The following is a 27075-nucleotide window of genomic DNA, read 5'->3' on the forward strand; positions in this document are numbered from 1 at the left end:
GTGAATCTGCAAAGTTTTGTAAATGCTAATTCCTAACTATATAAGGCCTGAAACCTATGTTTTTTTCAGTGAATTTGCAAGGTTTTTTAAATGCTAATCCTAACTATATCAGGCGTGAAACCTATATTTTTTTTCAATAAATTTCAAGGGTTTTGTAAATGCTAATTCTATAAGCGGATAACGTTTATATATGTTATTATCCTTCTGGGACCACCTGAGCAGCCATCTTGTTTCTCAGGAGAAGTGAGGCACAAGAGAGCACAAAACAAGAGTGGAAAATGCAAAAAGTGGGCAGGGTAGAGACCCCCTGACCCCCTAGCCCTTCTCACGGGGTCCCAGAAGGACCACCAAGTGCAAAAAAAATTATTATTTTTTTAAATCGTGGGGTACGCGCACGGTACGCGTACGGTGTGCGTACCCCTCGATTTTTTATTTTTTTTTTGCCCTTGAGGGGTCCTTCTGGGACCCCCTGAGAAGGGCTAGAGGGTTGGGGGGTGTCTACCCTGCCCCCTTTTCGTGTTTTCCACTCTTGCTTTGGGCTCTCTTGTGCCTCAGTTCTCCTGAAAAACAAGATGGTGGCCAGCACTTCCTGGTTTGGACAGTTTGGAATGTTGACAGTCGACTGCCAGCCAATCAGAAACTCGCTCACACACGTAAGGGTACGCGCACGTACGTGTACGGTACGCGTACCGAATGCGTACGGTGCGCGTACGGTGAGCGCAAATAGATATATAATTTGCTCAAATTCAATTTTCTCAACAAGTACTGGAGGGATTTTCACCAAATATAGAAAAGGCACCCCTGCATAACTGTCCCTACCATTTTGCCAAGTTTGGTGTAATTCCGTTCAGCCGTTCTGGCTGTAGCCGTGTCTAAAGGTCCCATAGAAAATGCCATTTGAAAAATTTCAAATTCCATTTTCTCAAGAACTATTGGAGGGATTTTCACCAAACATAGCAAAGGCACATGTGCATACCAGGCCCTACCATTTTGCCAAGTTTGGTGTCATTCCATTCAGCCGTTCGGGCTGTAGCCGTGTCTAAAGGTCCCTATGGAAATTAACATGGCGAAAACACGTGTTGGGACCCCCCTTTTGGCCCCCGCTTAACGAATCCCCCCGAAACTTTCAGGTAAGGAGCGGAGCGGAGCTGGCCAAAATTCTGGAAAATTACACGCAGATTCCTCAATCGGCGCCAAAGTTATTCCCAATAGAATGTTGAGCGCATATAGATATATAATTTGCTCAAATTCAATTTTTTCAACAACTACTGGAGGGATTTTCACCAAATAGAGAAAAGGCACTACTGCATACCTATCCCTACCATTTTGCCAATTTTGGTGTAATTCCGTTCAGCTGTTCGGGCTGTAGCCGTGTCTAAAGGTCCCATAGAAAATGCCATTTGAAAAATTTCAAATTACACGAAACATACAAAAGGCACTGCTGCATACCAGGCCCTACCATTTTGCCAAATCTGGTGTAATTCTGTTCAGCCGTTCGAGCTGTAGCCTTGTCAGAATGTCCCTATGGAAATTAACATGGGGAAAACACGTTTTGGGACCCCCCTTTTTTCTCGGCCCCCGCTTGACGAATCCCCCCAAAACTTTAAGGGAAGGAGCGCAGCGCAGCGAGGCAAATTTAAGGAAAATATCAGGCAGATCCCTCAATCGGCGCCAAAGTTATTCCCAATAGAATATTCAGAATTTCCTATGGTAACTAGATCCTAACTATATATACCTACTGGCGACCGCCAATAGGTAATGTTTGTAGTTGCCACTGTGTAGTTATAGTTAGAACCAAATTTCAATGGGAAAAGCATTTTTCGTTTTCCTAATAACTTTGGCGCAGTTTGACAAAACGTTCCTGAAGAAGTCTCATACGCCTCATTCTGGAAAGTTTCAGAGTGATCTATCAAGCGGGGGCTTAGAAAAACGATGGGGGGTGGTTCCAAAACACATTTTCTCCATTCATTTTTCTATGAGAAAATTGGTCACAGCTACATCCAAAAAGTCTCAATAGAATTACACCTTATATGACAGAAAGCTAAATCTTGGTCAGAAAGTATGATTTTTCAGAAATTAAGATTTAAAGTCTGTGTATGTATCACACCATGGAGGAAACGTGTAGCTGGCAGATCTCTGGATAAGATCTGATTGTCTGTCACCTTATCAAGGAAGATATGGCAGCAGACATTTTAAGTCTTGGGAAGTGAGTCCCTGGTCCTAGAAAAAAGTTTTTAAAAATATACATAATTGGGCTGGGGAGATGTACCTACCCCTAAGCCTGGTGGGTGAGTCCCAGAGGGATGTCCCCTGGGGCCCAAAAAACTGTAATCGGCTCCATGGAGGAGTATCTCCTCAAATTTAAAAAATGTTGGTTTCCCTTCTGTTATTAAAACAAACCCTGGGGTGAGCCAGGTCTGGGCTGATAGGGCATACATAGATATTATGGAGAGGGGACTGTACAGCCCTGTCCTGAGCCTCCGAGAGGCCCCAGGGATCAAACCCCCCAGTGCCATATCTAATATAAAGGGGAGGTGGTGTCTGCCCCCCTTCCCAGAGCTTCCGAGTGATGCAGGGACCCTATTCTCAGGGTCATATTTAAAATGTAGGGGGCGCATGCCATCCCACCATGAGCCTCTATGTAAAAATGTTTTTAAAAATGTCTGGCTCCTGCACATGATTAAGGATGCGGCAGGGGCCACCGAAGAGGAAGCAGTCAGCTGGGATCATAGGGTGCTACCAAAGATCTAGGATAAAGTGGTCCTGAATTAATTATGCCTTATGCATTTAGAAAGGAGCTTTGAAATTGGATTCGCTTCTCAATTGGAAGCCTATGAAAATCTTGAAGGAGAGTGGCGGTAGAAGAATGCCAAGAAAGGTGAAATAGTAATCTGGTGACTGCTTGCTGGACTACCGGGACCACCTATGTGAAATCTTGGAGTCCCCCAGGAAAAAACTATTATCGTAGTCCAACCTGGAGGTAATAAATGCTTGCAATACTGTTGGTTGGGCAGAGATGGGTAGAAACTAGAGGATTTTTCTCAACCATCTTAGAATGCCAAATCAAATGGAGGCTACTTTAATAATTTGGCAATTCATTGGAATTGTTTTATTGAGCCAGAGTGCTAGATTCTTAACTACAGAGACCGGAATTGGAGAAGTAACAAGACCATCAGGTCAAAGATATGACCCTCAGAGATGAGGTTAGAGAGTTGTTGTTCATCCAGGTGGCCACTTATAAGCGGCAGATGTTTAAAGCAACAGATCTGCGATTTTCCTTTGGTGATAGGGAGTCAATGATCTGAGTATCATCTTCATAGGAAAAAAGCCTAAGACTGTAGCTTTTGAATATAACGGCCAATGGCCATATATAAATGTTAAATAGGGTCGGGCTGAGTGAGCTGCACCCTGAGATATGCCACATGATTAGAGAAGGGGGTTTTGGCTGTGAGTTTTGATGAAGATTTGAAAAGAACAGTCTGGTAAAAATGTTCTTAGCCAAATCAAGTCCTGCCCTTGAATACCCATGTCCTCCAATCTCTGAAGAAGTAGCTTGCGAGATACCCTGTCAAGGCACTACGGTCAAGTAAGATCATGGCTGCCGTACCACTCTTATCTATTTAGAGTCTAAGCTGTTCAGAGACTCCGAGTAGAGGAGACTCAGTGTTATTACTGGCCCTGAGTCCAGATTGGGAAGGGTGGAGGAGGCCAGTCGATCGAATGAATGCTGAGATTTGTTCATTCACATGTTTCTCAAGAATTTTTGCAAGTATTGGCAGGAGCAAAATCTGACAGTTGATAAAATCAAGATTCAGCTTTTTTTTGCAGCAGTATTACTGTTTCATGTTTTCAGGCTTTCGAAACTCTGCCATCTCAAAGTGAGGAATTTTGAAGTTGTATCACCATTTGTTGGAAACTGAGGGTATAGTGTACTAAAATGCGAAGGCAGAAGAGTGTCTGGAGGAGACCTAGATTTGATGGAATTAAGTAGGGTGGTAAATATCAGGAAGTCCACTTGCAGGAAAGTGCTCAAGAGTAGGACAGAGCAGGGACAGAAGCGATCACTTCTACTTGTAGCTAAGAGCGAACAGACTCAGTATTAATAGCTTCTTTAACTGTTTGTGACTGAGAGCAAGAAGTTGAGGAGGTAGAAGATCGGGAGGCCTGAATATCAGCCACGTTCTTGCAAAAGAAGCCTGTCAGTTTATCACATTGCGACTGGAATATATGAAGGGGGAAATTATAGTAGGATCCAACCACTTGAAATAGTGTTTCAGGACAGTTTTGTGCCATAGTAATTTACTCAGAGAAATGTATGGCTTTAGCAGAATGGCAGTTTTTATGATAATGTTTTTTTTAATCCAGTCTATAATTCTGATTGTCACCCTCACCATAGGTTTTTTGCCAGATTTTTGTTAGATTTTTCTTCACGTAAAGCATCATTAAACCTTGGAGCTGGAGAAAGAGATCTGCAGCGAGTGGTATGTTCAAGGGGTAGTACGGAAACAAGGGAAAACTGAATCCAATTGTCAATTGTGGAGGAGTCTGAATCCATTAAATTACTCAACGGAGGTGTATTTGCCTGCAGAATAGAGTTGAGAGTGGAAATATTAAGTTTGGACCAATTCCTTTAGTAGGAGACAGGGCTGCAAGACTGAGCAAGAAGTGGAGGAAATTGAAATTGAAAAAAGTGTAACAAAATGATCAGACCATGCTAGAGCAATAGGGCAGTCTGTTGTAAACCCTTCAAGTTGTAAAGGAGGATCAAGCAAGTGTCCAATAGAATGGGTAGGAACATTATGTATATGGTGAACATCTAAAAATCTAAAATTCTCCACCAAAGAGGCGGTCTTTCTACAGTTAGGATTATCAAAATGAATATAAAATCGCATAAAACATTGAAGTTGAAGTATTTTAGAATGAAAGGGGAGAGGGCTTCTGGCTCCCTGGAGCAGCACCGGCTCGTAGGTCCAGGAGGGCAATAAAACAGTGTGCCAGACGAAGTAAAGTTGTTAGATAGGCAAGAGAGAACAATATAGGCCAACAACCAGGGATAGAGAGATGTTGCATTTTACATTGACAATGACTTTAAAGACGATATCCCACCACCTTTCATGTCTAGTTGATACAATCTAAGCATGCAATAGGCTGTTGGAAGATCAGCAGTGATGTCTGGAGTAGATGCATCATTAAGCCAGTTTTAATTTAAAATTACAACGTCTGCCAAGTTGTCAATTAAGAAACTGAATATTTGTAATTGATATTTAGCTAGGGAGCCACAGTTGATCTTAAAGAAGCAATAAGGAGTAGTTGTAGGTTCTAACTAGGCAGACGTTTTAGGAGCCCTAATATTAAGGGTGTCTGAAAAATGGGTCGGTTCCTTATCATTGATTACTGGGGTTGCACACTGAGTTGTAATCTTGAAATCACAGTGAGGGCAACTCCGGACAATAGTGGTCAGAATCCTAACAGAGAAACATACCGCCAACATTGCAGGATGAAGTGCTCTAAGTTGAGTGCCGAATAAGTAATGGTAGCTGGTGCAAAAGGTTCAGCATTCCTGGCCCCTTGTAAAATTCTGTTGTGAATGGGCGCAGACAGGCTTGCCTTTGGCACACCAGTTGTTCATCCACATCACAGCCAAATTTAAATAGGCCTGGTTCAGGAGCAGGAGGCAAAGCTGACAGCCACTAGGGTGCTAACCACTCTCAAAAAACAGACCAGAAAAAATGTTTGTGGTGCTTGCCCGGTCTAATAGACGCGTATATGCTTACGCTTTTTTTTTGTTGCTAGGCCTATGTGCTTGTATTTATTTTGAATTGATTTGTTATTTACTACCTTTATTCAAGTGGTATTCACCAATTGGCATAATCGACATTACACTATCTTGCAACCAAAGTCAGCCAGATGTTTTAGATAATTATTCATTCTTTAATATTTTTGTTACAGGATGCTGTTCTGATGCAGTTTTGTGCCAATAAGTTAGACAAGAAGGACTTATTTGGAAAATCTGACCCTTTCCTAGTTTTTTACCGAAGCAATGAAGATGGCAGGTATTTTTTTAATAGATGCTTTTAAAATGTTATGTCATTAAATTTGAGACATTATTTTATTTAAGTTGCAGTATTGTATATCAGAACCACATGGTGCTTGCCAGTTTTGTAGGGTTTCAAGCTGTTTGTATCCATGAAATGCCTCGAGATAGAGATTTTCAGGGTCTGGGATACATGCTTGGAGAATCAAATTCAGGGATGAGATATACCCTAGGAGAGAAATGTGCAGTGGGTGATGTGCCCTGGAAAGTAGATTTGCATGTGGTTAGATGTGCCCTATGAGAATGTAAAACAGATATGCCTTAAAGAGATTCAACTATGAGATTTTCAGCTAAAATTCTCCTTATGGTAATAATGTACAAGGGTTTTAAATGGTGCTAAAGAGAGGTATGCTTTTGCTCAACAGAGGTGTGCTTTGTGAGATAATTCTGTAGGAGCAACACACTTTAGAAAAATCGGCTGGGTCAGCTTCCCGAGGATGAAATCTCATGTCATGTTATTAGAGGGAGAAGGGAAGCATTGGAGTATGAATCCAGAGACCTCCGAACCTGAGTCATTCAAAATTGATGTAGGACATGAAGGCCTTTTGGTTAAACATCATAATGAGTCATGGTGACTGTGGTTAACACTATAAAACTAAAGAAATGTAAATAAAATGTTTTTCCAAAGCCAACCATACTATTGTAGAATAATGTCTAGCATGTGCACTTTGAATAGCCCCAAGCTGTCATAGATTGTTACTTACCTGTAAAAGTTGTTTTCCATCACTGGTATCTCATGAAGAGGTTTTGAATATTTCTTTACCACTGGCTATTGATGTAGTAACCAGTAATGCTTTTTGCATAAGCATGTGGCAATCGTCAGTGCTTGCTTAAAATACAAGCATTTGCAATGCAATAGGTCTCGCATTCACACAAGTTTGAGCTATTGGCATTGTAAATGACAATGCCTTTTATTTATGTTTTGGATTTTAAAACTTAAATCAAAGGCATTGTCATGTACAATACTAATAGCTTAAACTCTCGCAATTGCGAGGCCTATTGCATTGCAGTAAAGTGCCTTCTCGACCACTTGTTAGATTGTAAATATCAGAGGAAGAGACCGTCCTGCGATGTCTTCCAAGTAGTGATAAATAGTCCAGTGAAGATGTGTACATCTTGTAAATTACACAGTGAGAGTTCCATATGATCCGAGCTATAAACACTAAAAAAGCGCTCCAACACCTTTCGCTCTGTGATTACTTTGTCGCGGATCAGCGGGAAAGGGGGATATTTCCTGCCCTCTCCATGATTTGAGTGTGCAGTGTGGCATTACGTAATGTCATTGCTATCTTTGGCCTAATAAGAAACACTCCAGCTGTAGTAGAGCCCTGGCTTCACCTCCTGGGGCAGGGCAGAATGTGCTTCATGGCAGGCATAGAGGGAGGGAGGGATGGTCTCGGTTGGAGCTCCAGCCTCATACAGTGCCCCTGCTATTACTAGTGAGTGAGAGACGCTGAGGAGGTGGTATTGGTGGTGTTGGTATTGGTGGTGTTGGTATTGGTGGTGGTGTGGTAGTGGTATTGGTGGTGGTGGTATTGGTGGTGGTGTATTAGTGGTGGTGGTGGTATTGGTGGTGGTCTTGGTGGTGGTGGTATTGGTGGTTGTATTTGTGGTGGTATTTGTGGTATTGGTGGTGGTGGTGGTATTGGTGGTGGTGATATTGATGGTGGTGGTATTGGTGGTGGTATGGGATGCATTGGTGGTGGTGGTGGTATTATTGGTATTGGTGTTGGTGGTATTCGTGGTGGTGGTGGTATTAGTGGTGGTGGTATTGTTGGTGGTGGTATTGGTATTGGCTGTGGTGCTCTTGGTGGTGGTATTGGTGGTGGTGGTATTGGGGGTGTTGTTACTTGTGCTGGTATTGGTGCTATTGGTGGTGGTGGTATTTGTGGTGGTGGTGGTGGTATGGATGGTATTGGTGGTGGTGGTATCAGTGGAGGTGATGGTGGAGTTGTTGTTAATAAAACATGCTTTTGAAAACAACCAGTCAGATGGCTTTGGTACAGATGACATTTAACATAGAAGTTCTGTTTTCAGCTTCAGCCCATTAGCACATGTTTATGTGCTACCTGGAATTCACATGACTTAATTCACTAATCATTTTAAAATCCATTTTACTTGGTGTTGAAACAGACACGAGATAATGGCAGGTGAAAGTGATTGAAAGCAGGCGCCTATGTTAAGAAGGGCGGCCTTGCTGCTTAATAAAACTACAAGCCGTTTGCGGTTTCAGCTAAAGCAGCGCATGGCCGGCCTGCAGTAAGAGCAGCTCAATAAAGTAAATAGTACTTACAGTCTAAATACCAGATCCCTGTAATAACTGAAGTGAAAGGGCCAGTCGCCATGCATGGGTACGAACGAAAACAAGACTGTACCAAATCCGTAGGCAGCATTTACAAAAGACAATTACACAAGCCAATGAAAAATATGGGAGGGGGGTGGGCGCGGCTTCTCTCCCATACTCTACTACAGCAGTCTTGCAGAGTGAGCAGCGCACGCGCGCTGCCGCTAAGCTCAACCCAAAAACGGTAAGGCTACTAGCTGATTCAACTGGAAATCAGACATCACCATAAGTGAAATCCTGGGTCACTCTGCAGGGTACTTTGTCTTCTTTCCAAGGTGATTTCCACCAGGAATGCTGTCTTCTAAATAATGTATGTCAAGTCCATCAAATGGATACATTTAATGGTGCTGTAGCCAGAAATGAAAGCAGTGTTCAGTTCCTATGCTGGGCTTTAAGGTTCGACCTATTAGGAACAGTTAAGTGGCCTTTCAGAAAATCTCAGAATACCATTTGCTTGACTGGGAAACTATAACCTGGTTCATTTCAACACTGCAATATCAATGAGAAATGTGCTGAAACAGGTGCTTGGTAGAGGCCTGAAAACAGCCGGGCACAACATGCATGCCAACACTTCATGTGATTCACTTGTGAGTGGAGTAATTGCATTTACTATAACTCATACTCAAGACAGCTACTATTTATGATTTAAGGTTGCAATAGTTCATTCTGCACTACAATTACGAAAGGTTGGGGTAGATTCCAAACTGCCTAAATGTTAAGACCTGAATAGCTGGGCTGTTAGTTTGAGAGATACCCAGTAGTGACAGATGACCTTACCTCAGTTTCTATTGAATATACGTGGCCTTGCTATTCGTGACAGCTAAAAGATATCTTAGAAACCTTTTCTCAACTTGCTGAAGAGACTCTACGTTTGCATTACCCCAAATACCAGCTCCATACAGAGCAACTGAAGTACATTTTGCTTTGTATATTATCAACATGTCATTAATAAGACGCTTTCCTAACTTCCTGGTAAAGTTGATCAAGGCACCTTTGGCTTTGGCAAAACGCAATTTTCTAGAATTAATGGCTTTTGCCTATGAATCCCTTCTATAAGAGACAATTCCCAAATATGAGACGTGGTTAGCATATTCAAGTTTTTTGTTTATAAAAATGACACAGCACTTGACGCTGGGCTTGCTACATTTCATGATGAAAGTTTTGGTAATATTAACATTAAGGTCTAGGCTTGACATATAAGATGCAAAGTTTGACACATTTTTCTGCAAGCCGATCAAGGGTGCAGGCTAACACGTCTGCATCGTCAGCGTATCACAGTGCACTAATTGTCCTTTTGCCTAAGCTAGGCAGATCTTGGCATTCCCTCGATAAAGTGTTGCCCAGACTATTTATGTAGAGGGTAAAGAGGAGTGGGGCTGGCACACACCCCTGCGTTACCCCCTTCCTGACATCGAAGCTGTGACTAAGTTCACCAGCTCTACCATAGCGGACCTTGGCCGGGGCATCTAGGTAAGACTGTTTTAAAAAATTAATTAGTTACGTTTCCACCCCCATGTCCTCTAAGATACACCACAGCTTCTGGTGATTGACACAGTCAAAAGCTGAGCTCAGGTCAACAAAACACAAAAAGAGGCTAAATTTTTTCCTGAGTATATTTTCTGTGTGAGACTCAGGTTCAAACTCTGTTCCACAGTACCTAAACCTTGACGGAATCCTTACTGAAGTTCAGAGATGATACCTGAGTCCTCAGCCCACGACTGCAGTCTATTTACAACAAAGCACTTGGCCACTTGCACAAGGGAGTCCAGCAGTGATATGGGTCTATAACAGGCCGGGTCGTTGCAGTGGCCTTTCTTAAAAATAGGGATAAGTATTGACTCCATCCAAGTCGGAGTGAAACCTTGTGTACAACAGGACCTTAAGACCAAAGTTAGAAGTGGGCCCCAGATCAAGGGGCAAGATTTATATAGATCTACTGGTTAGCTGTCTGGTCCCAGAGATTTCCACCTTTGCTTGCGTTGATGGCCAGGATCACCTCATCCACACTGAAATTGATGCAGATTAAGAGGTAGCTTACAGAGCCTCGCTAATGTTGGGATATGCGTTGTTACAGTATAAGCTGGAAAAGTGGGTCACCCATTGATCCTCCCCGACCATGTTTTTAAAGCTTGGTGAGCTTTTAGGGGCCAAGAACGGGGCATTCACAGCCTTCCAAAAGCCTTTCATGTCCTAGGTGGCAGATGCTTGCTCAAGGAAATTTGTGTCAGCCCGGTGATGCCACAACTTTCCCACACAAAAATGTGTGACAAAAGTGATTTTTTCAGCTAATATTGAGATTTGCAGGGGATTCTAGGTAAGGAAACGTTGGGGGATCAACGCATGCCATACCTCCCTGGAATCCCCCGGATGTCTAGTTTTCAGAAATGTGTGGGTTTGGTAGGTTTCCCTAGGTGGCTGCCGAGCATCGGGTTCAAAAACCCAGGGTACCACCTTTGCAAAACCAGGTCGTTTTGTGATAGGCAATTTTGATGTCGCCTCACTACGTTTGTGCCCTTGCCTATCCCCGGTACTTGTGCCTCCCACATGTTTGAGGCACCGTTTTTATCTGGAGACCCGGAGGAACGCTGGGTAGTAGGAAATTTGTGTCAGCCCGGTGATGCCACAACTTTCCCATACAAAAATGTGTGAAAAAAGTGATTTTTTTCAGCTAAAACTGAAGTTTGCAGGGGATTCTGGGTAAGGAAATGTTGAGGGATCCACGCAAGTCATACCTCCCTGGAATCACCCGAGTGTCTAGTTTTTAGATGTGTGGGTTTGGTAGGTTTCTCTAGGTGCCTGTCGGGCACCGGGCAAAAAACCCACGGTACCCCCTTGCAAAACCAGGTCGTTTTGTGATAGGCAATTTTAATGTTGCCTCACTATGTTTTGGGCCCTTGCCTGTCGTGGGTACTTGGGCCTTCCACACGAGTGAGGTACAGTTTTTATCGGGAGACCCAGGGGAACGCTGGGTGGTAGGAAATGTATGTCAGCTCAGTGATGCCACAACTTTCCTACACGAAAATGTGTGAAAATGATTTTTTCAGCTAAAATGGAGGTTTGCAGGGGATTCTGGGTAGTTGAGGGATCCACGCAAGTCATAACTCCCTGAAAGCCTTCAGGTGTCTAGTTTTCAGAAATGTGTGCGTTTGGTAGGTTTCCCTAGATAGCTGCTGAGTACGGGCCAAAAACCCAGGTGACCCCCTTGCAAAACCAGGTCGTTTTGTGATAGGCAATTTTAATGTTGCCTCACTACGTTTTGAGCCCTAGCCTGTCGCGGGTACTTGGGCCTCCCACACAAGTGAGGTACTATTTTTATCGGGAGACCCAGGGGAACGTTGGGTGGTAGGAAATTTGTGTCAGCACGGTAATGCCACAACTTTCCCACACGAAAATGTGTGAAAAAAGTGATTTTTTTCAGTTAAAATGGAGGTTTGCAGGGGATTCTGGGTAAGGAAACAATGGGGGATCCATGCAAGCCAAACCTCCCTGAAAGCCCCCAGGTGTCTCATTTTAAGAAATGTGTAGGTTTGGTAGGTTTCCCTAGATGGCCACTGAGAACAGGGCCAAAAACCCAGGTGACCCCCCTTGCAAAACCAGGTTGTTTTGTGATAGGCAATTTTGATGTCGCCTCACTACGGTTTTGTGCCCTTGCCTGTCGCGGGTAGTTGGGCCTCCCACACGTGTGAAGCACTGTTTTTATCGGGAGACCCGGGAGAACGCTGGGTGGTAGGAAATTTGTGTCAGCCCGGTGATGCCACAACTTTCCCACACAAAAATGAGTGAAAAAGTGAATTTTTCAGCTAGTATTGAGGTTTGCAAGGGATTCTGGGTAAGGAAAAGTTGGGGGAACTACGCAAGCCATACCTCCCTAGAATCCATTGGGTATCTAGTTTTCAGAAATGTGTGGGTTTGGTAGGTTTCCCTAGGTGCCGGCAGAGCTAGGGTTCAAAAACTACAGCTAGGTACTTTACCAAAAAAGGGTCATTTTTCCCTGCGAAATCAAGGTGTGTCCATGTTGCGTTTTGTGACGTTTTCTCCAAAGACTTTGGGGAATGTGGGGTGAGTGGAAATTCGTGGATCTATGCAGATTCCAGAACTTTCCACCACAGAAATGTGGGGAAAATCAAGATTTTTTCCCCCAATTATTTAGGTTTGCAAGGGATTCTGGGTAACAGAACCTGGTTTGAGGCAGTCAAGTCACCCCATCCTGGATTACCCAGGGTGTGTAGTTATACAAAATGTATAAGTTTGCTAGGTTTCCTTAGGTGTCAGCAGAGCTAGGGTTCAAAAACTACAGCTAGACACTTTGCCAAAAAAGGGTCATTTTTCACTGCGAAATTGAGGTGTGACCACGTCGTGTTTTGTGCCTTATCCTGTCGCGGGCACACTAGGCTGACCCACACAAGTGAGGTACCATTTTTCTCAGAAGACTTTGGGGGACACGGGGCGGGTGGAAATTTGTGGATCCACACAGAATCCAAAACTTTCCACCACAGAAATGTGGTGAAAATGTTTTTTTTAACCAATGTTTTAGGTTTGCAAGGGATTCTGGGTAATAGAACCTTGTATGAGGCAGTCAAGTCACCCCATCCTGGATTACCCTGGGTGTCTAGTTTTAAAAAATGTATAGATTTGCTAGGTTCCCCTGGGTGCCGGAAGAGCTGTGGTTCAAAAACTACAGCTAGGCACTTTGCCAAAAAAGGGTCATTTTTCACTGCGAAATTGAGGTGTGACCACGTTGCGTTTTGCGCCGTTTCCTGTTACGGGCACTAGGCCGACCCACACAAGTGAGGTACCATTTTTATCGGGAGACTTAGGGTAGTTCAGATTTGTAAAGCAACTGTTCTTACCTATTAACTTTCGATGCATTTCTGCCTTCCAAATGAAAGACATTGTGTAAAAAAGAAATCATTTTGAAAAATGACCGATAATTCTCATGCTAGTATGAGTATTCCCAATTTCGAAAATGTGCAAATATCTACTGTTTCTAAACTCTATAATTTGTTCCCATTTCAGAAATACATAGGTGTCTTTCATATCGATTTTTCCATGTATACTTTTTCCCACAATAATTTGATATGTACCCGGTACATAATAAAAAGCCAGTTTTGGACTCTGGGTTCGTCGGGCTCTTAGTGAACCTACAAGTCCTATATATTCCCACAACCTGAAAGGTCCAGCAAATGTAACGGTATATTGCTTTCAAATAATTAGAAGAAGTTACAAGTGAAAACGTTGCCACAAAAGGCTGTTTTTTTCAACTATTTTTCACTTTTTACTATATTTAACTGTTAGTTTCTATAAAGAAACCTTGAAGGATCCACACAAATGAACCCTTGCTGAATTGAGAATCTTGTCTACGTTTCTAAAATGTATAGCTTTCCAGGATCCATTATTGCTTTCATACCCATTTCTCCCATTAACTGAAAGGAGGTTGAAAGCACAAAAAATAGCAAAAATAGGCTATGTTCCAGAAAAATGCCAAAACTGTGTAAAAAATGTTTGTTTTCTGACAAAAGTCTGTCATTCCCTGAAAGCTGGGAAAATGATGATTGCAGCCCCACTACCCTTTTTTGATACCATTAGCAGGAAAAACCCCATACGCTTTCATTTGCAGCCCTTTTTCCCCATTTTTCCCCCAAAAAACAAACTTTAGCTGTATTTTGGCTAATTTCTGGGACCCCACCAGGGTAATCCACAAACCCTGGGTACCTTTACAATGCCCATGATGTTGGAAGAAAAGGACGCAAATTTGGCGTTGATACCTTACGTGGTCGAAAAGTTACAGGGGCCTAAGCGCGCACTACCCCAAATAGCCCAAAAAAAGGCTTAGCACTGGGGGGAAAGGCCTAGCAGCGAAGGGGTTAAAGGGTGTGAATAGTGCGTATTTGCGGTTGTCGAATGAGATCCCTGCTTGTTGTTACCGGGTGCGATATAATCGTCAACCCCTACGCTGTCTGGCTGGACATTGGCAGGTGGCCCCAGGCTTCGATGGATAGAAATATCAATTAAAACTTCAATAATGCTTTGGTTCTTATGAGTGGGCTCCTTTAGATCCATGGATACCAATTTTAGGCTAGGGAGATTATTTTCTATTGTCCCGCTTTGTTCTGCATGTTAGTTGTGGAAATCAATCAATCTATGTCTTCCAGGGATGGGAGTATGTTGAATCTATTTTGTAAGGGTAGGCTAAACAGGTGGTGAATATTAAGGGTTATAGGTCTCTGCTGTAAGGGCTGGTGAAGATGGTTCCTTGGGGGTAAAAGCATCCGAGAGGCAATACATGTATTTCTCTTTGTGACACATGATCCCTACAAGTCTGTATATGATCTCGCATACCATTCTCGGAGATCTAAAAGTGAGGACGATACTATTACCAGGGAGTATTTTTTCCTTCTCCCAACACAGCCTACTCTTCTCTCCATTTTCAACTCACCGAACTGGGCAAGCAGAGAGCCTTGTTTCACAGTGCCTCCTATGTTTCATTTGCATGGGGGGGGGGGGGGGGGGGGTAGGAAGCGGTACATTCGCTAAAACTATGGTATGTGGGGTAGCTTTGGGGGGGCAGATTCAGCCCCACCTCCTCCCTGTTCATTTGAATTGCATGAGGAATAGATGGCAATTGAGTTTCACTAGACCTAATATGGGCCAGAGCTTAGTTATGTTTTAAGCTAAATGTACTCTTGGGTCTTAAGGACGCTTTATCTGAAGTGTGCAGGGGATTAACCTGGGAAGAAGATGCCATAATACCATCATCCAATACACATTCTGAAGAGTTGTACGGGGGATTGGTACAACATACTCCATGACCTTTTCTTAACAGATCCTCAATGGCTGTTACCCTAGCCACACTTTTTATAAGGGGGCTGTGGCTAAGATATGAGGTGCTTCTATGCCCAAACCCTCCCCTGTAGTAGCAGCAGTCTGTGAAGACCCATTTAGGCTGATCATTTTACTTATTACAGTGTCTAAGTGATCTAGACGACCCCGGAGGAAAACAAAGCTGTTATCAATCAGTTCTTTAAGTTCTGCAAAAGAAGTTTCCAGAGCAATTCCCCGAGCAATATCCGGTGCAGTATGTCTAGGAGGACTATATATGGGTACAGGTGGAGCAGCATCGGTTTGTGCACTGATGGTACAGGATTGAGGCACCTCAAAGTTGATTCACCGAGGCTGCTTCTGTTGTTTAGGTTTTTGGGTGCCTGCCCACCTCCTCCGCTTCCCTAATGGCTCTCTCGGCTTATCCTCGGTATCCTCTGTATCCTCGGTATAGGGTATAAAGATCCATGACCTTGTGGCTATACTGGGCCCATTTAGAGTGACCGTGGAGAGTGCTTCCAAGTCAGTTGCAGGGTAGGGCCGAGGCTGGCCATGGGCAGTGGAGAGCGAGCAAGTTGTGGGAGCATCGCCCGGGGCGATAGAACCTAAGGAAGAGCGACTCTGCAGGGATAGAGATTCTATAGATAATCACCTCTCTGTCAGTTTGATCTCGTGGCTAAGCATTGATTCGGCCCAAACGATAAAAGCATCCAGGGTGCCCACAACTCCCTTGCGTTTACTCATTGTGAAAAACACGAAGGCCAGCGCCACAACGCACAATTAGGAGCACAGTTAGAGATGGTATGTACACTGGGAGACGGGCAACAAAACAATGAAGCCAAGCCTAAGAAGGTACAGGGTAGGATTCTTTCCATGTGTGGCACAGTTGTTGGGAGGAAAGAAATAGAAATGTCAGACAGTACATTGTGGCTCACAGCTTGTGCTAATGATGTTAGGGGGGTGGCCCAGCCCAACCTTTACTTGGCAATGACGGGCGCAGATGGGCCCTCCCTTGGCGCTTATATGCGCCGCCTGGCACTTGATGATCACGTTGGTGCCTACTACCGCTTAGGACGGTGGGTGCTGGAGTCCACAGAACTCAACAGGGCCAGTAATGTGACGAGTGCAGCAGGAGTACACAAGGCTGTCCGTAGGGCTCCCGCACTGCGGGAGCCCGGGCCGCTTATATGCACTGCCTGGCGCTTGAAGATCACGTTGGCGCCTCCTGGTGCTTAGGATGCTGGGTGCTAGAGACCACAGAACTCAACAGGCACGGTAAAGTGACGAGTGCAGGGCAGGTAAAGTGACGAGTGCAGCAGGAGTATACAAGGCTGTCCGTAGGAGCAGAATCAATTTGGAATTTAATAGCGTCAGAAAAGGTGAATGGTTTGAGTCCTGGAGCATATTTCAGAAATTGCCCTGGGCGCAACCGGCATGTGTACCTGCTTTGTACACCTCCAGGTGACTTTGGTGCTGCAGAAGGGTCTGTAGACGCTTGTGCAGCTTCTTCTGTAATTCTGACAGCTTTGGCGCACATGTAGCACCAGCGCTATTGGTAGAGGGTGTGCCCTCATTTGAGTGGGGGCGTGGCCTCATGTAAATGAAGGAATCACTTTGACTTTGTGCCAGTGCTGTGATATGGACGCGGGAATAGAGGCAAACATTTCTTTAAGGGGCACACTGAGGTTGCTCCACAAACAAGTAATACACTTTCAGTGCACCTTCTAAAGGCAACCCTCTGGAGGGGAGAAGGGGAATCCCAAGGACCCCCCCCCTAGACATCACCTTGTAGGCAAACTCTACTTCATCTTCAGAGTGCAGGCCGTTTGCTGTTTGCACATTGAAACTGGGAGTGGCTTTGAAGCAAGTGCTCCACATTTTACTTGAATACGCTGCCCCCAATGCATTCACCATAATAGGGCACACTTTTCCTGTTTGCGCCCTGCGCACCTGTTTTAAGGTCTACCGTGGCGCAAACAGAGAAGGTGCGCCTTTATGATAATACTGGCCCAGGTTGTGATATGCTTCGTAATATTCTGACACCTAACATATATGGTAAGATCTAGCCAAAAGACTTAGCTATATGCATGCCTTTAAGGCTTATTCTGCTGCATTTGACCAATGCCTTTTTTTGGCGGAAATTCTCATCTTTGTGCATCTTATTTCTATTCAGTGACTATACATTGATCGTGGGGGAGACTTGCAATAGAATATTCACCTGTTTCAGAGAAAATATTTTCAGCACTAGAGTATAAACAAGACATGTACGTTCACTAATATTAGTTTGGTATTGCAAATATCCAATGTTCTAGCACATTCCTAATGAAATATAAGGTCCATCACATGCATGTAACACAGAACACCATCAATAAATTAATTGTAGAACCTGCCCCAGGAGTCTCCAACAGGCTTTCCATATACTAGAAATCTACAATAACCACAATGTTGTATATGAATTTAGGACCCTAGTGTAATTTTCCCGATTCATGCCATATATAGGTATAAATCACACTATCCTTATATAGACATAGAAATCATAACCATATTTAGACTTAGCCTATGCAGTCCAAATACGGCAGGGCTACTTCCACTAGTTCCAAAAATCCACAACGATTTCTTGGAAAAACCCGCCTTCAGCAGTCAGGGACTTCCCCTTGCTTGAATATTAAGTTATCCAAGAAATCATGGAGTTTTCAAAGGACTGAGTCTTTGATGACGTTATTATGTCCAACCCTGTCAAACTCGGCACCTTCAAGGTATAAATAGAAACACACTTGCTCAGGCAAACACACAGTGGTTTGGAGCAGTTCGACTATCTACCTATATGACACAGCTCGCCGAAGCAAGTGCCGAAGGAAGCCGACCCTCCCGCTGACGCACTGAGAGAGACGCTGTCTTTTCTCCTGCCGAGAAATCCAGCTCCAGTGTTTCCAGGCTACCCTTGCGGGTTGCTGGGAAATAGAGTCCTGAGAGAGAGAGAGATACCAGACCTCTTTATTCTAAACCAAGGTACAGAGCTGATTAGACCCTTAGAGAATTCTTGGAATATATTCTTGTCAAAGAATACTAAAACTAAGCTACACCTCACTTACTTCTTCCCTTGTACTAGACTTCGGTTAGGTACAGCGGGGTAGGCATATTTTAGAAGCACCAGTTGAGTACTTTTAGTCATTATTTATTAATGTATGTATTTTATGTATTTATCTATGGCTTAGCAACCATAACATGCTATTACAATATTACTTTGTAATACTATTTTATACTGTACGCACTTTACTTCATGCTAAGTACTGCGATTGTAGCTGTTCATTTCTTTTGCATGACAAAGAAGACTGTTCAATAAATACCTTTTATTGAAACCGCCCGTCTCTCTATTTTATTTCTCTGCACTTCTGGTTAAGCGAAGCGTGCACGATTGACTAGGTGAAATAGCTATCTATTGTTTCCGCGACTCTAGAGATATTATTCTTGGGAGACAAAGTTGTTGTGTTTTTGCGGTTGTCAGAAACTAATCCCTTCTTATTTATTTGAGAAAGTTTCTAGTGACCTCTGAGCTAGTGACCTCACTCACTATTAAGTTTAGTATATTCGATAGAGACCTTGTAGACCTCAGTCCTACGTCACATCTATAGTATATACTATTCGAACGCGCAGAGCCTATTGGGAATATAGGAACTACACTACATGGCGCCCAACGTTTGGTAAGGCGATAACTTAATGCTAGAGTAAATCAGTCGTGCTTTTCACACAGACCCCTTTTGGCCCGTAAAAATACTCCAATAGACGTCTGGAGTGGGTTAAAGGATAAAATATCCGCCATAACTGAGTAGGACGAAAATCCTATGTATTAGTTTTTGGTTTGTTCAATGTTGAAGGATACAGTGTTCCAAAATATTGTGCACCTAATCTTAGTCTCCTTGAAACTTGTTCTGCAAACTTTCAGTTAACAAAATAATGAATAGTGACGAAGAATTAGCTAGAGCTGCTCAAGCAGTTTTAGACGACACAAGTCTCCAACAAAACGACGATGATGCGATAATCATCCCGGCAAATGTAAGAAAAACAATAACGTGCAAACTCCTAAATAATGGAGTATCATCGAGAGGTGGTAAAGTTATATTCGTCATAGAGGCACATGAATATCGGCAGACAGAGGTATTCTATTCATGGATTCGGTTTCCTGCAGCAAATGTAGTAACACATGAGTTCCACTACTACAAAGTAGAGGAAGCTCCAGCGGAACACGTTCCTTACGAGGACGTTGAAATTCCACTAACTTACCAAGAGCATCAGCTCTGGTTTAAAGGCGGCCTACAACATCAAAATCACATTACCAGGCTCGGTCAACTAGGTAGACCAGGAGCAACATGGCCGGCACTTGCCAGCTATACACCACATCCTGCCATAGAAAACATGACCGGTCCAGAACTGTTAGCCCAGCTGAAACAGTTAATTAAAATACATAGACAATTGGTTCAATATGTCATGCGGACTTTAAAAGTCCAACCTGCTGTAAGGATTCCACAGCACTCCACTCATCAGGGGAACACAAACAAAATCACACCACAGACTATACAATCAGTCATTGGTAAATTTCCAGCAAAACGGGAACAAATTCCGTTCTGGTTAGCTCAAAAAATTACTTAAATAGAGGCAGTATTCCCTGGAAGTACACCTCATGAAAAACAATGAATTCTGACTATCTGTTTACCAATGGGGATCGCACCACGCGTGGAGGACTGTGACACTTGGGGTACAGTTTTTGCTTCAATCTACACAAAACCACATGGTGTTCTGTCTATGGCGGTAATACCAGACGTCCTGAGACAGATTCAGAATGAATATGGAGCAGAACCTGCTTTAAATCTTGGTATGAAATTACTAAAGATTTTAAACAGGTCTCGGCTATACTATTAGCTAACATTAAAGGTGAAGCAGCATTAGTGGCAATCCGTCAAAAATTAAAAGAAACCGATATAACAGAGCAACCATATGAACTTGCAAGAATAATTGAAAAATCCTATGAAGAACTAGGTAAAGATAGTTTGGGTGGGAAACCATTAACACCCCAACTAACGGGAAATCCTCAAAAAGTTTTTATTAAAAATAATCTCACTACTCCTAAATGAAGTGAGAGAACAGTAAACAGACACTTCCTAAAGAGAAGCGTTCTCAGTCCAGAGGAAGGTCTCCTCAACAGGAACCCTCTGACAAGAAGTATAATCTCAGAAATAGGGATATTTGAGAAAACCTGATAGATATCAAGATACTGATACAAGTTCCTCTTGTACATTTCAGATTCCAGAATCCGAAAGAAGAACTCGTGAAGTCCAAAGACGACCAGCACGTTCCAAAAAATAACAAAACTCAATTCACAAGGAAGATGGTAGCAAGCGTAAAGATCAGACATGCCGAGGATCTTGAGGACACAACTCAAGAACGGGGAGTGGGCCCAAACAATGCTAGACAGCGCAGCAGAAGTGACCATAGCTCGCAAGATCCTGAAGGATCATCTGGAGACAGTGGACTTGAATGAATGCATTCAAGTTGAAACTGCAGACACCAGGGTTAGTGTACCCCATAAGTTATAGGAAGAGACACTCGAATGGAAGGGGACATAACTAGAAAAATAAAAGCACTCTTTTGGGAGAAGCTATCTAAGGGTTAGGACATTTTTCTTGCTGAACAAGACTGGCCACCTGAATATTTCAGGGAGTGCCCACATGGCGAAGAGATAATTATGCCAGCCTTCTCAAATCACATTCCAATTCATAAAAAATACACCTATGCCAGAAAACGGGCTGTAGCCCAGGCTCCAGCATTATACAAAAATCATGTAGGATGGGATGAGGACTCTCCTCACCATAAAATCCAGTTAAAAAATTATCCTACCGCACAAAGGCAGTATCCAGGTAACCAAGAAGCTTAAAAACAAGTCCTGGAGATTTTAAATCAACTCGAATACCAAGGGGGGATTGAAACATGCACCTCATCTAGGAACAATTCTTTGTTTCCTGTCTCCAAACCAGACAATTCATATAGTCTAGTTTTGGACTAAAGACATCTAAACTCTTGTTGCAAAACTTTTGCAGTACAAAATGCACACAGTGCAGCACTGATGAATAACATTGTGCGGAAATACTACAAAACGACATTAGATATTTCATATGGTTTCTTCTGTCAAAACATTGCACCAGAAAGCAGGTACTTGACCGCTTTCTCAATCATGAGGACACAGCGACAATTTTGCCGTCTCCCCCAGGGATTCATGAATAGTCCAGAGTTATTTTCAGCCAGAGTAACAGAGTTATTACACACGTTGGATGATGAGGCATTATCTTATGTCGATGACATCTATCTTATGGACGACGACTTGGAAGTACACTTGAAAATAGTGAACAACATAATACTTGGGTTTTCTTCTGAAGGGTACAAATTAAATTTTAAGAAATCACGAATTGTCCACCTCAACGTCCTATTCTTAGGCTACGAGTTATCAAGTTAAGACAAAAGCCTGGCAGCTAACTTTCTAGCTGCTCCAACCTCCAAAAACGCTGAAAAACTTACAGTCAATTTTAGGGTTCCTGAACTTTGGAAGAACTTATGTTCTAAACTACGCAGAAAGGGTTAAACCTCTCTACGAACCAATTAAAACTTGATTTCAAATCAACTAATTGGACTCAAACACACACAGAAATTTTGCGTTCAGTGCAAACAGACATGTTAGCAAAAACACAATTACAAACACTCGACAACGTGCACAACCTTGTGATCCAAATCATCCCGGGAAGATGCGGATTCACATACCTAACCTTTAAGGAAGGTGAAAAGGTACCAATAGCTCACAAATCACACTTGTACACACAAGCAGAAATGAAATTCACTTCTACAGAAAAGATTCTGATAATGGTTCAAACTGCAGTAGCAAAAGAGAGAGCCCTGGCACAGGGTAAACGCATAATGATCGTTACACCTGTACCTGCTCTAGAAGCAGTGACAAAAGCGAGCATTCCAAATGCAAAAGCTTTACATCCAAGATGGATACAATGGGTTAACTCTCTTGCTGCAACAGACGTTGAATACGTCTTTGACTCCTACTTGAAAACACAAAAACTTCTACAATACGAACACGAATGTCCTCTGCCGACCGAGATTCTGCCTCTAGAACATTACGGATGTATAATATATTCAGACGGATAAGCACAGCCCGCAATTGGGGGTAAACAAGCTTATAGTGCTGGGTGCGCGATTATTAAAGGTCGCTGGCACGAAGGTAAATTTAGACCTATGGTCACTAAAACTCAATCACTCGGAGACTAAACAGCTCAGCGATCTAAACTACAGGCTTTCAAGATGGCGCTTGAAAATACCGATCGCGAATTCCCCACACTCATATTGTGCGATTCGTATTACTGCGTCCAGTCTTTCAATGAATACTTGCACAACTGGGTTCAAAATGGTTTCAAAGACGCAAAAGGTGGCACAATTAAGCATAAATTGCTTTAGGAACAAGTAGGTCTATTACAAAAAGAACTACAAAAGACTCACGTGATCCATGCACTGAGTCATCAGCGTGAAGGCGCCCACGTTGCAGGGAATTCATTGGCTGATGAAGCCGCAAAGGCAGCTGTGCAAACGGCTTCCGTAGCTACAATCACTTGTTCAAAAAGAGTAATAGACGGTGAAACATTGCTAGCAGTAAAAGCCTCAATGAAAGGTAGCTATGCAGCATTACCTCTAAACTATCCACAAACGTATACATACATAATTGATGCAAACTCTGTTCCTTTTGCTCGAAGTGGGGGATAGAGTAATTCCAAACAGGAACCGAAGAGCGGCGTTGGTTCATGAAGCACACATGGGAGAGGGTCCGACACACCAAGGGATCTTAGAATCTCTAATAGAATTAGAAGAGATGTACTGGTGGCAAGGAATGAGCGTCCAAGTTTACAAATTTGGAATTAATTGTGATGTATGTTACAGAGATCACAGCTTTGAAAACAGCCAGATACCTGACTACAGTAAAGCCAGCCTACTCTTTTTACTGTACGCACTTTACTTCATGCTGAGTATTCCGATTGTAGCAGTTCATTTATTTTGCATAAGAAAGAAGACTGTTCAATAAATACCTTTTATTAAAAACGCCCGTCTCTCTATTTCTCTGCACTTCTGGTGAATCAAAGCATGCACAATTGACGGAGTGAAATAGCTATCTATTGTTTCCGCGACTCTAGAGATATATTTCTTATTCTTGGGAAACAAAGTTGTCATGTTTATGCGGTTGTCAGAAAATAATCCCTTCTTGTTTATTTGAGAAAGTTTCTAGTGACCTCAGAGCTAGCTGGCACTCACTATTACGTTTAGTATATTTGATAGACCTAGTAGACCTCAGTCCTACGTCACATCTATAGTATATACTGTTCCAATGCACAGAGCCTATAGGAACTACACTACAACAAAACCTGATCATTAATTGTCAGCAGACCTAAGATATTTCCTCTAAGAGGAATAGTAACAGCTTTAATTCGTTTCTGGCATATATGAGGGTTACCTAGTTTGGATTGAGCCACAAAATCCATTTGAATAAAGACACTTTAAGGTTTGCAATGATATGTTTTACTCTAAAGGTCTGAGCCAACAAGTTACTTCATTGCATTCGGTGATCAAAGTAAAGTTTATGTCCACTTTAGCATATGAATTCATTGAATTTAAAGAAACATTTAGTAAAAGACTATGATCATACTTGAGGTTGAGGTTTCATTTACCAAACTCCTGTTCTCATCTCAGATTCATTCATAGTTTGGGCTTACCTCTTCACCTAAAACATAGCTTCAGGCTTTGTGGAGTTTTCAATGGCTGAAGCAGAAACAACTTTAACTTGCTGTGACCCAGGGATAGGGCATGTTGGAGAATGTCTCTCCCATCTACTTTTCCGCCTGGATACCTGGAGATGAAGTACAACTCTTTCATGTTTCTTTGAATTTCGAATGGTAGTACGTGAAATAATTCCATTATTATTAGCCAATGTTTCCTCCACATTCTGGTCCAAGTCTCAGTGATACTCAATCCAGACTGATTAGATCAACCATTATGCTGGTCTTTAGCCCTCATAGGTGGTGCAGCGTCACATAAATTGGATTAATGGCAGTTTACTTCCAGCTCTGGAGCAGCTCTTAACGAAAGAAGCTGGTTGATTTCTGATTATTGAAAGCTATAGCGAGCAAAGTTCTGATGTTGTCCTTTTTCACCTAGACGAAGATTTCTGACCCTGAAACACACCTGACTGTCCTGAACTCCCTCAGTTACATGTATAATCTCTGCTCTGCCCATAAACACAGATCCTGGGTCATAAAGGGAGTCATGTAGGCACACCTGCTCTCCTAGGACTCATCCATCATTAAAATTGCCTGAGAAAATGGCAGTTGGTAAAATATATCCACGAAAAAAGTTCACTATTCTAGGGCGGACCTCATCCTGTCTGTGAACTCCACTGCTCTTAGATGCTCAACCTGAGCCTGAAGTGTATTGTTACTGTGCTTTGTTGTTAGAAGTCTGTGTGAAGGCCTGCACTCTGGTCTACCTATTGGATCTTACATAACTGTAATTTTGGTTCAGTTTCCTGGAAGAGGTTCTCTTGCTATGGGCTCCTGATATTTTCTGAAAATATATTCTTAGTCCAAAAGCATCTGGAGTTATAGTTAAACCATTGTCTTGGCTTTGTCATGTGAAACTTCCATTATAAATTAGCCCTTGAAACGGGGGTAGGCGTAAGTCTGTCTCCTAGACTGGTGTTATACCACCTTTGTTAGACTCACTGAAAAGGCCTGGGTGCTGACTGAAGCTTTGGAGGACAAGGCACCAAACTTTCAATTGCTCTATCATATTCACTATCTGGAGTACTTGTGAGGTTTCCTGTCAACTGACCCGTAGCAATATACACAGAGAACAAAAATAAATTGATTCTCCTTTGGGCATTATGGTACCACCTATGGAAGTACCTCGAAATGTCTGTTTAAAAAAAATACTTGTTGACAGAACCTACATACGTTTTAGGCCTGAGGTCTTTATGCTTTGTTTGCTCCAGGAATACGTATCTTAGGATGTAGTAATGTAGATTTCTGGAAACCAGATATCTTCTATTGCACCCTAGAGAAGCAAAGAGTAGATTCGACCTACAGTTACAGTAGGTGGTTTCTGGATGTGGTTTAGTGATCAGATGGTAGCTTCACCAAGAAATGTATTTCTTTTTGTATTGAAAGGAGGTTCAGTACCCGTTTTTTAGAACAAATGTCGTCCAATTTTTATGTGCAACTGGAATTTCCCACTAGTGAGCCTGGCATGTGATTTAATGAGGAATACAACAAGGCTTGCTTCTGGGGGGCTGCACTCTATTGAGCCTCTCTTCTCTGGGAACGTTGACTATATCTACTAACCTTCATACCGCTGCAGGTAGCTGTGGAACACTATTTGGGATAATTATTGCAAGAAAAGAGGAGAAAAAATCATCTGTCCTCGGGTGGATCTGCTCCTTGGGCCACAAAATTCATGAGATCCGTATAGTGAAAAGGGCCCATTGCTTTCAACCCATCCCCACACACTTTCTTTACTAGTATGGCATTAGTGATTTTATTACCTTTCTGAAAGGGATTAATGGATAGCCCCAGGGTATTTCATAATCAGATTAGATGACCTGGCTTGACATTGTTTGCAACTCTTAAGAAGATGTTGTGTTGGGGAAGTTATTAGTTTATCAGCTACACTGACACTGCAAGTGTAAATGATGGTAGGAATTAGGTCAAAATAGAGTTTGATTTTTCTGCATAACCTCAAGAGCCTGTGTGCATTGTGGAACTAACTCACGTGTTTGAAGAGCCTTCCACTAATGAAGACATGCGTGTTACAGGTAAGTAAGAAACCTTCTCTACTCCTGCCTTATATGAGTGTATAGATTAATTTTGGCACTGGGTGTATTGCTGTTTCCCGTTGTTACAAGAAAACAGGAGAAGGGTGCAGATTGGCTGTTTACTTATCATTTTAAGAAGATATTCATGCTGCTCAAAGTCGTAGATCGTATTCGGATTTACACAGTCATTTTAATTTGTAGGACAACGAACCGTAAAGTCAGACGTTAAGTCATTGTGCTACATCACATTTGTAGTTGGAGAAATTTACACATTGATAGCATCTTATAAGTATGCTTGATTTTCTCTTTTTTAGTTTCACAATTTGCCACAAGACAGAGGTGATTAAAAATACACTTAACCCTGTGTGGCAAGCATTCAAGATCCCTGTACGAGCACTTTGTAATGGGGACTTTGACAGGTAAGACCTACTTTTTCTCTTGGAAAAATGTACGTTGTATTTGCTATATATTATAAGCAACTTAAAGAGTATTTCTGTTATCATGTTCTTGGTTTTGTTGTGATACTCAATCCATTGCCTTGACTTTTCCAGCCATTGAATAATGAAATATAAATTTCTTAAGCATAAGATTATCCATAGATTGATTTGGTTCAGTTGTCTGCCAGCATTAGGAGGAATTCCCTGAATGCTTTCATATATCAGTACGTTTCCTTTTAGACTTTCACGATCTTTAGCATCAGAATGCTTACCTATTATAATCATGTTGTTTAGGCTACACTCCCCGATCCTGCTGGTGCTATATCATATTCCTTTTTTTATGTTCATGAGAGGATCTCTCTAGCCATTACCATTTTCTCAGTCCATTTAGTTATTTTAGGTTATATTTTTTCATGTTTTAGTAAGTATAGGAAAGTGCTCCTTTTGGCATGGGTACCCCCCACTTATTGCCTGACTC

General features: G+C 42.5%; 1 protein-coding gene across 3 annotated transcripts in view; it reads left to right on the forward strand.

Annotated features, from left to right (window-relative positions):
- Positions 1-27075, forward strand: part of CPNE8 (copine 8) — a 990278-nt gene that overhangs the window by 531925 nt on the left and 431278 nt on the right. For all 3 annotated transcript variants that reach the window (XM_086967237.1, XM_086967238.1, XM_086967242.1), the window contains 2 exons: positions 5950-6053; positions 26475-26579. In XM_086967237.1, coding sequence (XP_086823363.1) covers positions 5950-6053; positions 26475-26579 — 209 coding nt within the window. The remainder of the gene's footprint in view (positions 1-5949; positions 6054-26474; positions 26580-27075) is intronic.

This window comes from Lissotriton vulgaris, chromosome 1_1, assembly GCF_964263255.1.
Source record: "Lissotriton vulgaris chromosome 1_1, aLisVul1.2, whole genome shotgun sequence".
Lineage (NCBI taxonomy): Eukaryota > Metazoa > Chordata > Amphibia > Caudata > Salamandridae > Lissotriton > Lissotriton vulgaris.